This window comes from Ascaphus truei, chromosome 3, assembly GCF_040206685.1.
Source record: "Ascaphus truei isolate aAscTru1 chromosome 3, aAscTru1.hap1, whole genome shotgun sequence".
Taxonomy (NCBI): domain Eukaryota; kingdom Metazoa; phylum Chordata; class Amphibia; order Anura; family Ascaphidae; genus Ascaphus; species Ascaphus truei.
The window spans coordinates 186,904,292-186,919,130 of record NC_134485.1 but is presented as its reverse complement, the minus strand read 5'-3'; the positions used below and the strand labels follow the sequence as shown (position 1 = coordinate 186,919,130).

Below are 14,839 nucleotides of genomic sequence, written 5' to 3'. Positions count from 1 at the left end.
TGCGCCCACGGCCAATCGCAAGGGGCGTCTCATGGAAAGGTTTACATTGAGCGACAGCCAATGGGCTAGCGAACGTACCCACGGCCGCCCAGTCACCGCACAACCCATAAGTGACAGCTAACCAATCAGCGTACGCCAGTGCGTCCCCCCCCCCCTCTACCTCCCGCGCCCCGCCTTCTACCTCCCGCGCCCCGCCCTCCCCCGCTCCGCCTTCCCCCTCCCCCGCTCGTATTCACGGCGGGTCCGCCTAAGGAATGTAAACTATGCAACATGGAGACAGCAGTTAATAAGCTGGAAGCTATGGTAAGGGGCCGACGGCGGGGGGTTCCCGCTAGTAACACGCGGGATGAAATGAAACACGGAGCCTCGCAACATCGGTGCTGCACGGTGGACATCGCCTCCTCCTCACCGCCGCCGCCGTTATTTCGCTAATCCCCTTCAGACAGCGACAGGGGCTGGTTGGGTTGCGCGCCGCAAGACCGACCGGCGGCAGAGGGGTTAATGCGATACGGGGAACCTCCTGAAGCACATCATCATCATCATATCATAATAACCTGTTATCGTCAGTTTTATTATTATTATTATTATTAGGAGGAGGTGCGGCTCGCAGCAGCTCCCCGCGCGCCTGACTCGGCGGTTTGGATGGAGCTGTTTAATGGCCTCGAGCGGTTTGAAGCTGGGTCCGCGGTGTGCGCATCCGGGTAACTGCGGGGCTGGAAATGGCGGGAGCCGGGGCCGCCTCTCCCACCTCCTCCCTCCCAATCCTCCTCCTCACTCGGCGACACCGCGGGTGTGCGGGGAGAGCACCCCCCTTGTGTGCTGGGGGAGGGGGTCACCCAGCTCCTTGTGTGGGAGAGATGGGTGTCTCTGTGAGTGAGGATGGTGCAGCGGGCATCTGATGTAGGGGGGAGGCAAGCACCTGTCATTACTCACACACACACACACACAGTCAATGTGTAATCTTGTGTGTGGTTTGCTCGTGTTGTGCTATTTGGAGATAAACTTTGAAACATACGTTTTGTAAACTAAAACATTACTCAACAAGTGCCTTTTAACAACAACACAAATGCCACGTAATTACAATGGGGAACATTGGATGTGATGCCTCCCCCCTTGCAGCCTGTGCAAAGGGCAGGGTGATTCCTCCGGGGATAAGACAAGGAGACGTATAAAAGTAACTGATTTGCTGCAATCCTGAATCTTTCAGCCGAGTGGCACCGCATAACTATATTTAGATGGTTCAAATTGTTTTTTTGTTTTTTTTCAGTACACACAGTTTAATCCATCAGTATTTTTGTAATTTAAAGACTAAATATGGCAACCATTATGATATATTGGAGAAAGTCCTAGCTCACCTCTAATCACAAACTATGGAATGGTTACAGCATTCATACCTCATGTATGTAAGTGATTGTGGCCCAAACACCAACAGGCTGTTTATTTCATATAGGCTAGAAAAACACTAACATTTCAACTGATACAGTGTCTATTACATGCTCAGTACTTCCACTTTATTGCAAATGTTTTTATTGCTTATGTGGGGGAGGGGGGAACGTGCTACATTGAAACCTGTCAATGCCCGTATGGCCTTTTAAACGAGTACTATTGGAGATACATGTTTTACATTTTGCCTAACCTGTGCAATTACAGCGCTCTGCATATTTTGCACAGATACTGCAGTGAGCCTGTCCAGCGCCCTTTTTATGTTGTACTACTAGTGGCCATGCACAAAAAGCAGTGCAATGTTAAAAGGGCATCGGCCGGCGACCCTTACAACAATCTGGATGGATTCAGTGCTGCTGCGGTTTACTTCCAGTCTCCCAATCCGCAGACTAGTATGTACTTCTGTTACTGCTTCAGTTCTGGAGCCTTTTCTGCTAATAAGTGCTCTGACTTTATTGCACTACTGTACTGTACAGCTAGCAGTGCAATAGTATTGTCAAAGCATCTGAAAGCAGAGAACACGTCCGTTATACGTCAAGCATATATTGGAGAAACACTTTCAATATTAAATGCAGAATGAAATCTCAAAGCGACCTTATAGGCCTTTTACAACTTGATACATGTGCCTGAATAAAACACTGTACTCTGCTGCAGACACAAAGGATTCTGGGTGTGACGTGCAGTAGCTACGAGGAAACGGGTTATGTAGTGGCCTGTCCCTATTGATTTGAATTTATTATAAAGGAATACATTGTAATATGAATTTAATCACCTGGGCAGAAAAGCTCTAATATAAACGTGATTGTTTAAAACAATTGTGAAAAACAAAGCCTTTAGTCTGAATTTGCATCTGCTGACCAAGCTAAGTATTACTAACCTCTAATTCATCAGTAGGTGCCAATGCCGCTTTCCATAGACTGCTTGTTAAAAAAATATTTTTTTAATTATCTTTGACGTGCTAAACTCTTCACAATTTCAGTTTCAAAAAGCCGAGTCCGACTTGGATTACATTGAGCAAAAGCTGAAGTTTGAATTAAGAAAGAACCTTCATGAGGATTCTTCGGAGCAGGTAATCACAATCATGTTATTAAAAAAATAATAATACCCTGGATGGGCAAACGCTGATTCTTGAGATATTTAACTTTGGTCATTCAAGTGGAAACCCTGACAGTAGGCAGCAGAAGTTATATGAATTAAAACATTCACTGTACTTTGCTCCAGAAATTGTTTCCGATTTACTATTTTAATGGGTCAAATGGTGAAATATATAATTTTGTTTAGGACGTTACCTTCATGTTGATAAGTAGTGGTGAATAATATGCACAAAATCCATTTGGTTTGTCAAACCCACTTAACATTTGACTTTATGATTCTAGGCTTTAATCTTGCTAAAAGAACGTGTTGCTTCGTGTTTTATTGTTTTGAACATGGTTGGTCCAACACGTCATTCTTCAGTCACTTATGGTAAAGATATTTAAAACGGCTTGATCTAAATTGTGTCCTAAAAGGGATAACACTGACAGATTTAGAATATTTCTAAGAGTAAGCAATTCATTTAGCTATAATTATCACCAAGTGTGTACTGAGAGAGTGCTGCTTAGGTGCGAAACGCGTGGGAGTTTCTCAGATTGAGACCACTATCCTTTATGTCCAAATGAAGCATTTACAAATTTTTGATCTACCTGGGGTCCCGTGCTACTTTTGGTGTCACAGAACCGACACACTGTTGCTTTGGATTTTGTTCCCCTTTTTATTTTAATGTGTATTGCCCTGAAATCCAGGCATATTGCTGACCCTTGACAACTGAACTTGGACCAACTTTGTTTTAAACCTTGCCTCAAGGGATTGCTTTGGAATAAGTTGTGGCAAACAGCTCCCTTTATGAAGCGCTGCCGTATGCCCAGGTTCTTCGCGACAGTCTTCTAGGGTTTAATTTGTAGAAAAGGGGGACAAACACGTGTATACACACACAAGGGGCACTCAGCCCTCAACCTTCAGCGGTTTATTTCTCCATTAGTGACACTACACATTTTAAACACTCACTTTAAGAACAAATCATAAAAGGAAACATCTACTCCTGGCTGGAGTTTAACTCCCTGCATATCCCTGTCTGCAATATTGGCTGGCTAAGCCAGTTACCAACTTTAAATAACACACAGAGATAACATTGAGTCCTTAACTGTCTGGGGACAGCGTCCCTATAGATCCTCAGTTGCTGCAACGTGTTTGTGTGTGGGGGGGCAGTCTACCCCAAACTAGATCCTGGTGAGCAGTTTCTCCCCAGCCGCCGAGAGTGGAGCAGCAAACTTTTGTTCCTTAATTAGTAGAGCAGGTGAGGGAAACCAGAACCATTGCAAAGTCTGGTATGGATTTCCTATCCACCAGCCTTGGTGACAATCTGTGTAGCGGATCACTTCCATACTAAGTGCATTTTATAAATCAGACAGAAAGCTGCCCACTATCCTCGAATTATGTCACAATGTGTAATCGAATCTTAAATATTGAAGACCGTGCTTTCACAGTGTAAGAAAAGGCGTATGATTGTGTGCTTTCTTTCACCTTGTTGCAAATCCAATACATATTGCAAAGAGCTTTAAAGAAGTGTTAAGTGGCATATAGATATATAGATTGTTTTTGTTTAGCTAAAATGTTGCAGAAAATCGCGTTTGTTTTTGTTGAACATCTTCTTTAATTGCATTTTAGGAAAATCCCATCAAATTGTTGGAGCATTTGGCAACGATCAAATCGCGATTTAAAACCTTATCTTCACAGTTAAATACAATTGCTGCTGAACAGCAAGAGTCTGTGGCCAGTATTCAGACAACCCTTGGAAGCGCAATGAAAATGGTGCAGCATTTGCAACAACAAACTGACTTTCAGGTAAAAACTTTTACATGCACTTTTATAGTGAATGTTGTGTATTTTCAAATGACCACATTTAGGGCTTGACACTTATGTAAAATGTTTAATTCACAATTTTTATTATCAATAGGTTTTCGTAGGCTAAGCATAAAACAGATTCAAGGTTAACTGCAATTGAAGCATCATTTCAAAGGAACCTAGTTTGTTTTAAAAATTCCCCAATTCAAGAGGGAAAAAAAATTGGATGTGCATGTGTACATTTATTCTTACCCAGCAAGTCTTAATTTATAGAAACAGTTATTAGTGTTTGTTTTGATGTACAGCAGCGTGGCTTTTTCAACTGGGCCTGTAAAGCAAAATCAGCCCACGCAGAGCCTGGGAAGGCCCTGGGGCTGTCTGCTCAACACACACACACGTGTTATAAATGCTTGGAAAATGTATACCAATTTGGAATTTACTAGATAGAAAAAGTATACTAGGTTTTAAGTCTTTAAATGTGTTGAATTACATAATATTTTGGTGGCCCTTCTACGCTTTTTTATTTTTCAGATCTGGCCCCTTTGCAATGCTAGTTGAAGAGCCCGGATGTGCAGGGGTGTTTTATAAGTTGTCTTTTTTTTACAAGCACAATTTAATAATGAAGTACAAATAATTACCTTTTAAAAAAAACACAACGGTGGGGTGTTAACATTCCTTTCATAGCCAGCAATGTATTGCAGCAAACTGGTTTAGAAAAGCGCATTTCTGACTCATTAACTGGTTATCTGATCCCGTGACTGCTACCCAGGATTTACTTTAATAAATACATATGAAACGCTGTGATAAATTTGGCAGAACAAAATAGAGAATTAGTCCTAGTAATGCTCATGTAGAAAGCTGGAAAAATATCACTAACATCCACCAGGTGTAATGTGGCTGACTGCAAAACAGAATACGAACCCGCAGGAATACAAGAAACAAGGGGGAGCACAGGTTGAGGTATGATAGGGGTAACAAATTCAAAGTGATTGAGCTCGAGAGTGTAAGTTCCTGAACTAGTAAACGTGGGGATGGTGGAGTGTATAATAACAAACACTTACACGGCCGTGTGCAAATGCTGTCACATCAAGGTTTCTTTCCTTCTTTTCTTCTATGTTCTCCTGATGTGGTACTTCTTCTCTTCTGATCCAAGTAATGGCCTCTTCAGTTTACCAGCAACTCTCGATTGCGGTATCCCCCTCAGAGTAAATGGATAAAAGTATGGACAATACAAATAATTATACAATGCCTGACTCCAATGGTTGAGAGCATATATATCAAAAGCAGATAAAACTGCAATCACTCACACGGGCAGGTGTGAGTGTGATCTTTTAGGAGGTGTCTTTATCCTCTTCACATAAGGAAATGCAATAAAAAAGACCCTCATGTTCTAAATAAATAAATGAATAAATAAATAGTACATGAAGGTCTTTTTTATTGAGTTTCCTTATGTGAAGAGGATAAAGACACCTCCTAAAAGATCACACTCACACCTGCCCGTGTGAGTGATTGCAGTTTTATCTGCTTTTGATATATATGCTCTCAACCATTGGAGTCAGGCATTGTATAATTATTTGTATTTTCCCTAAACATTTGTCTATACTTTTATCCATTTACTCTGAGGGGGATACCGCAATCGAGAGTTGCTGGTAAACTGAAGAGGCCATTACTTGGATCAGAAGAGAAGAAATACCACATCAGGAGAACATAGAAGAAAAGAAGGAAAGAAAAGAAACCTTGATGTGACAGCATTTGCACACGGCTGTGTAAGTGTTTGTTATTATACACTCCACCACCCCCACGTTTACTAGTTCGGGAACTTACATGCTCTAGCTCGATCACTTTGAATTTGTTACCCCTATCATCCCTCAACCTGTGCTCCCCCTTTTCTCTTGTATTTCTGCACCACTAAGGATCCTGGATAGATCCTATTGGGGTCTGAGTCATAGGAAGAGACTACGAAGCAGATGGGAACCTTGTATACTTTATAAGGTCGTGATGTTCTGAAAAGATTTTTTCATTTTTCCCATATATTTCAGTTTGTGGTAGCGCCCGGGTATTTCTCTTTACTACGAACCCGCAGGGTAAGAGGTAGGGAGTAGTACACAGACCTTGGCCTGGGATCTGAGGCCTCAGAGGCAGGGGTAGTCAAGTTCAATTCCAGGGTCGCGGAAGACGGGGATAGTCGGGTCCGATTCCGAGGTCGCAGCAGACTAAGAGTAGTCAGGTTCAGTCCAAGGTCAAGGCAGAGCTCAGGCAGGACAAGGTAACAAGTACTTTGCGCAAGCACCGACAGAGAGCTACTGCCTGCCATTTAAAGGCCAGAGGCAGCTGCTGGCAATTAGGGCCAAAGAGAGGCTGACTTCCTGTCAGGAAGTGAGGTGCAGAAATTGCCAGAAAACAAGATTGCCACGGTAGCTTCAGTGATGGAGAGAGGTCACTTCCTGTCAGCAGCCATCTTAGGTATATGGACAGATCCCTTAGGGCTCGCTAAGACAGGGTGCTACGGCAGCTTGCTGGCGTTCACGCCCCCGCCGCATGCTCCTGCAGCACAGCGAACTGTGCTCAAACAGCAGGAGCCAGATTGCGGCGGGGGCGTGTAACGAACGCGTCACGGAGCTGGTTTGCCTTGATTGGCTGAACCAGCTCGCGTCACGCGACTGTAGCCCAAAAGTTCAATTTGGGTTGTAGTGGCAAAATGTCGCGGCGACAATGCTGCACTTTCAGTTTGAAAACTCCCAACGCACAACCCAAATTTGCGACGGACGTGCGCACGCCGCATCGCCTGCTGTCTGAGCTGAAATAAAATGCATGTGTAAATGTCCCACATTAGGCCCATAGGAAGCCACAACGTCATCAGTTGCGGCTTCCTATATGCTTGCATGACGCAGGGGATTTACAAAAACCATGAGCACCTTTCCCGGTATGTATCTCGAGAACCAGGTGATCCCTGTAGCTTAAATTAATGCGGTCCTATTCTGATTTAAATAAAAAAACACTTGTGGTACATTTGCATGTTCTTCCCCATTATCTCTTGGCATACAATGCTTCTACTGCAGCCAGGGATTTGGGGTAATGACCTGCACATGAGCACAGTGCGTCACTCTTTACTTTTTATCCATTGTAACATGGAGCCCTATAATCTTATTCCTGCCGTATTACACAGCTTTTCAGCACCGCCTGGATTGAAGACGTGCATATCCAGTAACCTTACTCACAAGCGACCGTTTCGATCTTTTGGGTCTCCTCAGTGCGAGGTTGGTTGGTGGGTTTAAAAAAATAGGTATAGATAGGGGTGTGGTTAACTTCCTTTAAGTTATGTAGAGAAAAAAAATAACCATTTTAGCACCAGGTTCTCTGAAGAGTGGATGTTCATTTTGCTTAAATGAAAACCGGACCATAATACTTTATTTAAAGTGGAAAAAATACACTTCTATTATGTTTTAATTATTATATTCCCTTAGGTATCGCCCTTCTCAGAAGAAGAACTTCATGCACTCCAACAGTTTGAGCACCTAGCATTAAAAGGAGCAAACTTTCAATGAACAAGGTAATCCTTTGTGTAATTTGTTTTGATGTTCTCGGTGGCTCCAGAAGGTCTTGCATCACTTTGCAGGACACAATGAAACATCATGTATCTGCAAGTGAGCAATTAAGAACCGCTTGACGCACTCTGAGCTTAAGATCGGACTGAAAAATGAGTCACTTGTATAGTTTGTCCCGGAACTTTTTCTGTCCCAACACATCGCCAGGGCCCAGGTAATGACTAGTCCTGGGCCCCTTGCTATTATGTCGGCAGGCCTTACTGTAATGGATACTTCATGGTTTAATCTAGCTACTTGCCAAAATTGCTTAGTAGAAACTACAAAGCAAGAAAGAAAGAGAAGTGAAAACTACACTCAAGACATCAGTTGCGGCAGCCACCTAGAGGTCAAGTCAGAGCACTACGCAACTTTAGATCACAACATTGGGCTACACAATTATTTGCTGCAGTTCTGATGCTTTGCTGTAACGATACATACACCACAGACTATTACCAAGTTGTGATATATAGATATAGATCCTTCTCAAATTCTGCTTCCCTGAACACTGTCCCCAAAACTCTGCATCATTACATTTAATGGCTTCTTGACTACCACACATCATTCTCCCACGATGTGTGCAACAGCTCACATCAGCAATGTCAAAGAGAAAGAAAACCAAACCTATTGTTAAAACTGTCAGTGAGCGTTCATTTGGACTTGTTTGAGCAGCTGTATTTGCTGAACCAACCAATCGGGTAGAGGAGTAATAGTTGGCAGGGGCACAATTTCTGTAGTGGATTTAAGAGTTAAACCCATGTATACCTCACTCTTCTGATCTATGCAGAAAACCATTCTTGTTAACCCTCTTGCTGTCAGAACAGCCTGCATGTCACTTTATCTTCAGGAATGGGAGCAACTGGGTCGGGGCATAATAAAGCTTTACAGGTTTGTTAATAAGGGATCTAATTTTTAGTCTCTAGCACTGATTAGCAAACTAGCTTTTTGGAGATTTGCAATGTATCATTTTACTTCTATGCAACATAATATTAAATTAATTAAAGATGTTTATAATATAAAAAATTAAATATATGCATTATCCCACTAGTTTTCAACCTGTTCTGTGCTAGTTCCACAAAAAATAAAATATTTAACTTTTTATATCTCCATAATTCTTTTATTTGCTCTAGTTATAACTAAAGAATCCAAGAGAAAAATATGTTGTAATGTTAGAAACTAATGTATAATATAAAATATATTATATATTGTAGTTTAATTATGCCCTACTGCAGCAAAATATATATTTGTAGGTGTACCGGTAAAATTAAAGCTGGTACTGTATTGCACTGAGCTGAATTTTTTTTTTTTTTAAACTGTTCTGCAGTTCTTAAAAGATTTTTAACACAAAAACCCCCCACTGCGTTATTCATTAGTTCTCAACCACACATTATATACGTTATGGTGGATAAAAAAAAAGTGACAAAAACCCTCCGCCGTACAGTGTTCAGCAAATAAAAATATCACTTGTGAGCACATTCACATGTCTGATAGGTCTGCAACCCAGCTTTTTATCATTATCTCCTAGCATATACAGTGCTTCTACTGCAGCCAGGGATTCTGGGAAATTGGTCATTAGTTATCCAAAGTGGTCTGTTTAATGCAATAAAAACCAAAACATTCTATTGTTAAATTCACGTTTAGAACTGCATGTGCATATCTTGGCCTTTGGTGCTTTACATTAATATGTTTCCTAATGCTGCTGCTGGAAGACAAAATGTATAATTAGTCATGTACTCAATAACACGAACAAGATTTGTTGATAAATAGGCTTCTTGCTCTGTGATAGGAAGGTACGCTTTCAAATACAAATACTTTATTTAACGGTTTCTGAAACACGTTGTGATGCAAATACTCAATACTGTTTTTATGACGAGTGGTTTGTTGTTTTTGTCATCCATCCATTTATATATTTTTTTTAATATATATTTTTTTGCAGTTTTCCAGACCAGTTTCTTTTCCAGAAACAGGCAAAGAGTGATCAAGGACAATAGAATAACTGTATATGATGAAAACCCCTGCATTGCTGAACATATTCTTATTTATACGAGCTGTTGTCAAAGTGAATATTGGGTCTTTTTAAATATATTTCAGTGCAGGTGCTATTTCAATCTTTGAATGGCCATGTAGAATAAGGGAAATTTGTTTTTTTTCTTGCACTATTCACTTCGTATTTCATGTTTGGTTTTAAGGGGAGAGACAAAGTAATTTTTTTGTTATAATTGAACATTTACTTGTACATTATGCATTTATTGTTTCATGTTAATATATTTTTGTAATAAACTGTTAGAAACCTTATTTGACTTCATTTTCGTTTTGTTAATGGCGCTGCAAGTTGTACACACGACACACACGCTCTAAAAGGAAATTGTTTTGGTCACCATATACATTCAACATAAAAGCAAAACCTAATGGAACATTTTATCAACAATTTCCTTATATACAGATAAATATAAGGAGCATCTCTCTTTACTTTCTCCCTTTCACACTTTTCAAAGAAAATTAATTACATCTGAAGATGATGCTGAAACCTCACTTTTGTTTAAAGGGCCAATAGAAAGCCACAAGGGATGACGATGCGGCTTCCTATTGGCCTGTGGGACCCTTAAACAGACATTTTCTGTGCCCAGCGGGAGCTGCTACTGGCAGCCCTTCAGATGTAAGTATATCGGGAAGCGGGACCCACCCTCATCCCCTCGAGGTAAAGCCACTTTAAAGCAGCATTTGATTAAAAATATTCTGTTATTTTTTTTTTTTGTAATGGATCAGTTTGTGTAGTATTAGATAACTTACTGCATTTAAAAAAAATAACTTATGTACAGTATGTATCTTTATATAGTGTCATTAATGTACATAGCACTTCACAGCAGACACGTGACATAATATAAAATACAAATAACACATAATGGTAATAAGCACCTCAGACATACAAGTACCATTAGTTAAAGGAGTCCCTGCCCCGAAGTGTTTACAATCTAAGGCTAAGGCCCCGCTCCCTCAGTCAGCGCGCCCGCACTGCAGACAGGCGGGGCGCTGACAGACACAGACCGCGATATGCGGTCTGTAGGGAGCGGGAGCCGAGGCTGGAGTGGGAGCGGCGTGGTTTAAGCGGAGGGGGCATGGTTTAAGCGGAGTGACCCGCTACCCCTCCCCCCTCCACGGGCTCCCGGGCAGCATGAGGGAGCTGCTGCGGGCTGCCCTACTCACACACTGACACTCAGGCACACACAGACAGGCACTCATGCGCACACACAGGCACACACATACACACACACAGACAGGCACTCACGCTGCTTTCCCTCCACACTCTCCTCCCCGCTCCCCGAAGCCTCCCCTCATTGGCTCACAGCCACACCACGTGACGCGTCGACGCTTGGGATTACAATTCTCTTGAATCCCCCTAGCGGCTGACGCGTCACAGCGTGTAGTGAGCTGTGCCGTGAGGGGGGACTGGGACCAGCTCGGGAGGATTCCCCTGCTGGTGGGGAATGCTCGTGCGGCCGCCCGCGCCGCCGGGCGCAGCGGGTCCCAGGCCTAAGTGGTAAGTAGAAAGAACGTACAGAGACGGTAGGAAGGTGTTCTGGTAAGTGCAAAAATAAAAACAGAAATTGACTGCACGGCGCTTCCTAATGCAATACCACATCACCATCTAGTGGGGAATGAATAGAATAGCAAATGCTACAGAGGAGAAAAAAGGAATATAAAATAAATATAAATAAATGAGTTAAGGATCTTTCAACCTCATAAGGGGGAGCCACAGACCTCTAGAGAACTGGAAAAGCGAAGGATTCGTTCTGGTAAGTGCGTCTGCAAGGGGCCATGGACGATGTATGAAGTGTACAGTATCAGCCATGGAGCTACTCCTATGCTTGGTTAAGGAGGTGTGTTTTAAGATGGGTCTTAAAGGTGGATAGAGAAGGTGCTAGTTGGATATTGAGGGGAAGGGCATTCGAGAAGTGCGGGGTAGTCGGTGAGAAAGTTTAAGGCGGGAGAGGGATTTAGATACAAAAGGGGTAGAGAGAAGACATCCTTCAGCAGAATTCAAGAGTCGGGATGGTACATAGCGAGAAATTAGGGCTGAGATGAAAGGAGGAGCAGAAGAGGGTAAAGCTTTAAAAGTGAGGAGGAGAATTGAGTATGTGATACAGGAGAATACACAACTATAGCGCTATACCCCACGAATACAAATATATCGAAACAAGTTCATAGACAACTCAATGTAAAATGAGCGTTTAATCAATATCTATATAATTGAAAACGTATGTTTGCTGTTCTAATGGGCAATCTGATTGGTCCGTCGGTCTGTCACTCAGCCTCTGGCCAATCAGATTCGTCTGTGGCCCGGCCCCGCCCCTGCACGCCTCTCATTGGCTTGCTTAGCTGGGGGGAGGGACACACACAACCACCTGGCCACACTCTTCTCACCTCGCGGCCTGGGCCGCTGGATCCCCCCGCCATCACCCAAAGCTCACCTCCCCGCCGGCTCCCCCTCCTCCATCAACCCCCCTCACCCGCAGCTCACCTCCCCACTACCTTCCCTCGCGGCGCACTGAACCCTACTTGGCTGTGCGGGGGATGAGCGCCACCGCCGCTGCTCCCATCACCTTACAACCCTCAGGGGCGACGCCGCAGCCGCACCACCCTCTCCCGCCTCCTTCCCTCCCTCCTCACAGCCCCCTCCCCAAAGGTTCCTCTCCACATGAGGTGTGAGGAGGGGAATGCCCGCCCGCTATCTACATGCCGCCACAGCCTGAGGTTTGGGGGGTGCTGGTGGGGGATGCCGGGCCGTTAGATATTTGCATTCCGCCGCCACCGCGTGAGGTATGGGGAGTGCGGGGGGGATGCCCGGCTGCCCACTATCTTCATGCCGCCGCATGAGATATGGAGGGTGCGGGGGAAGATGAAGGGGGGGAATGCAGGCCTGCCCGCCAGCTATCTTCAGGCTGCCGCTGCCTGAGTTATGGGGGCTGCAGGGGGGGGGGGAGATGTCACTAGCTCACCCACCCAGTCACTAACTCAACCCACCCACCCAGTCACTAACTCAACCCACCCACCCAGTCACTAACTCAACCCACCCAGTCACTAACTCAACCCACCCAGTCACTAACTCAACCCACCCAGTCACTAACTCAACCCACCCAGTCACTAACTCACCCACCCAGTCACTAACTCACCCATCCAGTCACTAAGTCAACCCACCCAGTCACTAACTCAACCCACCCACCCAGTCACTAACTCAACCCACCCACCCAGTCACTAACTCAAATGTCACTAACTCAACCCACCCACCCAGTCACTAACTCAACCCACCCAGTCACTAAGTCAAGCCACCCAGTCACTCACCCACCCAGTCACTAACTCACTCACCCAGTCACTAACTCACTCACCCAGTCACTAACTCAACCCACCCAGTCACTCACCCACCCAGTCACTAACTCACCCAGTCACTAACTCACCCACCCAGTCACTAACTCACCCACCCACCCAGTCACTAACTCACTCACCCACCCAGTCACTAACTCACTCACCCACCCAGTCACTAACCCACACACCCAGTCTCTAACTCACCCACCACCCAGTCACTCACCCACCCATTCACTAACTCATCCACCCAGTCATTAACTCACCCACCCACTAACTCACCCACCCAGTAACTAACTCACCCACTCACCCACCCAGTCACTAACTCACCCACCCAGTCACTAACTCACCCACCCAATCACTAACTCACCCACCCAGTCACTAACTCAACCACCCAGTCACTAACTCACCCCCCCCACCCAGTCACTAACTCACCCACCACCCAGACACTAACCCACCAACACAGTCACTAACCCAGGAACTAACCCACCCACCAACGCACCCAGTCACCCACCCACTAACTCACCCACCCAGTCACTAACTCACCCACCCACCCACCCAGTCACTAACTCACAACCCACCCACCCAGTCACTAACTCACAACCCACCCACCCAGTCACTAACACACACCCACCCACCCAGTCACTAACTCAAATGTCACTAACTCAACCCACCCACCCAGTCACTAACTCAACCCACCCAGTCACTAAGTCAAGCCACCCAGTCACTCACCCACCCAGTCACTAACTCACTCACCCAGTCACTAACTCAACCCACCCAGTCACTCACCCACCCAGTCACTAACTCACCCAGTCACTAACTCACCCACCCAGTCACTAACTCACCCAGTCACTAACTCACTCACCCACCCAGTCACTAACTCACTCACCCACCCAGTCACTAACCCACACACCCAGTCTCTAACTCACCCACCACCCAGTCACTCACCCACCCATTCACTAACTCATCCACCCAGTCATTAACTCACCCACCCACTAACTCACCCACCCAGTAACTAACTCACCCACTCACCCACCCAGTCACTAACTCACCCACCCAGTCACTAACTCACCCACCCAATCACTAACTCACCCACCCAGTCACTAACTCACCCACCCAGTCACTAACTCACCCCCCCCACCCAGTCACTAACTCACCCACCACCCAGACACTAACCCACCAACACAGTCACTAACCCAGGAACTAACCCACCCACCAACGCACCCAGTCACCCACCCACTAACTCACCCACCCAGTCACTAACTCACCCACCCACCCACCCAGTCACTAACTCACAACCCACCCACCCAGTCACTAACTCACAACCCACCCACCCAGTCACTAACACACACCCACCCACCCAGTCACTAACTCACACACCCACCCACCCAGTCACTAACTCACACACTCAGTCAATCACTAACCCAGTAACTAACCCACCCACACACCAAAGCACCCACCCACCAACGCACCCAGTCACTCACCCACATCAGTGATGTAAAGGGAGGGGTGGGGACATAGGTGTGAATGGGGGGGGGGAGCTTATGATGTGAAGGGGGTGGGGTCACATTCATGTG

The 14,839-nt window shown here is 45.0% G+C and overlaps 1 protein-coding gene across 2 annotated transcripts; it reads left to right on the top strand.

Annotated features, from left to right (window-relative positions):
* Nucleotides 1-11: 11 nt before the first annotated feature.
* Nucleotides 12-10,199, top strand: SKA2 (spindle and kinetochore associated complex subunit 2). 2 transcript variants are annotated; one of them, XM_075589785.1, is made up of 5 exons: nucleotides 12-303; nucleotides 2,423-2,512; nucleotides 4,216-4,323; nucleotides 7,788-7,873; nucleotides 9,841-10,199. In XM_075589785.1, the coding sequence occupies exons 1-4, from the start codon at nucleotides 271-273 to the stop codon at nucleotides 7,866-7,868; spliced, it is 312 nt and encodes a 103-aa protein (XP_075445900.1). In that variant the 5' UTR covers nucleotides 12-270; the 3' UTR covers nucleotides 7,869-7,873; nucleotides 9,841-10,199. The 2 variants fall into 2 exon arrangements, with proteins under 2 accessions (XP_075445900.1, XP_075445899.1); XM_075589784.1 differs by having other exon boundaries at nucleotides 14-303; nucleotides 4,147-4,323.
* Nucleotides 10,200-14,839: the final 4,640 nt, after the last annotated feature.